The sequence below is a fragment of the Rhagoletis pomonella genome, unplaced genomic scaffold (genome assembly GCF_013731165.1).
Source record: "Rhagoletis pomonella isolate Grant_MI unplaced genomic scaffold, Rhpom_1.0 Rhpom_scaffold_00005, whole genome shotgun sequence".
Lineage (NCBI taxonomy): Eukaryota > Metazoa > Arthropoda > Insecta > Diptera > Tephritidae > Rhagoletis > Rhagoletis pomonella.
This window is the reverse complement of record NW_023458559.1, coordinates 1,660,949-1,662,541: the sequence shown is the minus strand read 5'-3', so window position 1 is coordinate 1,662,541 and position 1,593 is coordinate 1,660,949. Positions and strand designations below refer to the sequence as shown.

The 1,593-nt window shown below is 51.9% G+C and overlaps 1 protein-coding gene across 1 annotated transcript in view; it reads right to left on the bottom strand.

Annotated features, from left to right (window-relative positions):
- The window catches only part of LOC118739734, a gene marked incomplete at its 5' end in the record, with an annotated part of 1,935 nt that extends 625 nt beyond the window's left edge, over positions 1–1,310 (bottom strand). Inside the window, one exon of the mRNA XM_036471245.1 lies at positions 789–1,310. Coding sequence (XP_036327138.1) covers positions 789–1,310 — 522 coding nt within the window. The remainder of the gene's footprint in view (positions 1–788) is intronic.
- Positions 1,311–1,593: the final 283 nt, after the last annotated feature.

Sequence of the window (1,593 nt, the reverse complement as noted above, 5' to 3'; positions counted from 1 at the left end):
CTCTCCAGTAATTCACCGGAGGAGGAGGTAGAGCATTCGCCCTTTCCAACAGCGATAGGTTCGCGCGGTGCAGGATTTTCTGGGAAATGAGTATCAAGGAGTAGCTTAAGCGATTCCTCTCCACTCATCGCCCAGTTGCCCTCTTCGTCCCTCAGGTATCCCAAGGGTACGGGATTCCTCGCAAGGATTCGCCTAAATCGAGATGATTCATTACAACCTTCTACGGCTTCGCAGAAGTTTCTCCATGACTCGCTCTTGGCCTTTCTTATCTCGGACTTATAGATGCCCAGTCCGATCTTATAGAGCTCCCAGTCGGAGTGTTGTCCACTCTTCCTGGCTTTATTGAACAGGCGTCTACTCGTCGCCCTGAGTTCTGAGAGTTCCACCGTCCACCATTTTGGTCGTACTTTGCCCCCCGGCCTACTCAGCGGGCAAGAGATTTCGATGGCACTCCTACAAGCTGATGTAAACTTTTCCACCATAACATCGATCGAGCCTTCGGTGCTTAAGCTCTCCTGGGGGGCCTCTGGGAGTAATTCCCGAGGTTTTTTACTATAGAGGTCCCAGTTTGTTCTCCTAAGGTTCCTAAAGGGGATACTTTTGGGACGATCTTCGTCCAGAAAAAACTGAATATACCTATGGTCCGAAAAGGAGTGATCATTAAGAACCCTCCAGTCAGAAACGCGGGATATTACAGAAGACGAGGCTAGGGTGAGGTCAAGGACCTCTTGCCTTGCCGCGGTGATAAAGGTCGGTTCGTTTCCTCTGTTACAGATACATAAGTCTACACTTAGAATATAATCAAAAAGTGACTCACCTCTTGCATTTATGTCTGAGCTTCCCCAGCACGAATGTCGTGAATTTGCATCCGACCCAATAATTACGTCGGCTTTCCGTCGCCTCGCTTCGGCTATGGCTTCACGCAGCAGTAATGGAGGTGGTTCCACCTCGTCATCATGAGCCATGTAAGCGGATATGATCCAGAGCTTTCCGGCACCGCTATCCAGGCTGACAGTCACAATGTCCTCGTTGCTGAAATTAGGTAGAATTAGTGCTTTGAGTTCGTTTCTGATGAGCATGCAGGATCTTGGTCTACCTGCTTGATTCTGCACCATCAGCTTGAAATTAGGCGTCCTGATCCCGGAGATACCGCTACTGCTTAGCCACGGCTCCTGGATCAGGACTACATCGGCTCCACCTTGCTCAAGGTGGATAAGGAGATTTGCGGACGCCGCCTTAGAATGTTGGAGGTTTATTTGCAGGATCTTCATCCTCCAAAGTCCGCTCCAGCCACGCCAGTTCGACGTCCTCGTTTACTGAGGCTAAGAGCCTCTCTTCCTCCGCCCTGTCGTAGAACCGTCCGATGCTGACGACGGATCCCTCCGTTGAGAGGGCATCCTCAGCACTTTCCGCCCCCGACACGACGGATTCCACCTCCATGCTCATGGGGGCTTCCTCCGCCGCGGGCTCACGTGCTTCCGGCACCTCAGGAGGTTGAGAGCCATCACCCCTGGAATCGGATTGGTAGACCCTAAGGACTACCCTTTCGAATCCATAGTTGATGACTCCCCTGGACTCAGCGAGAGGGCCGAG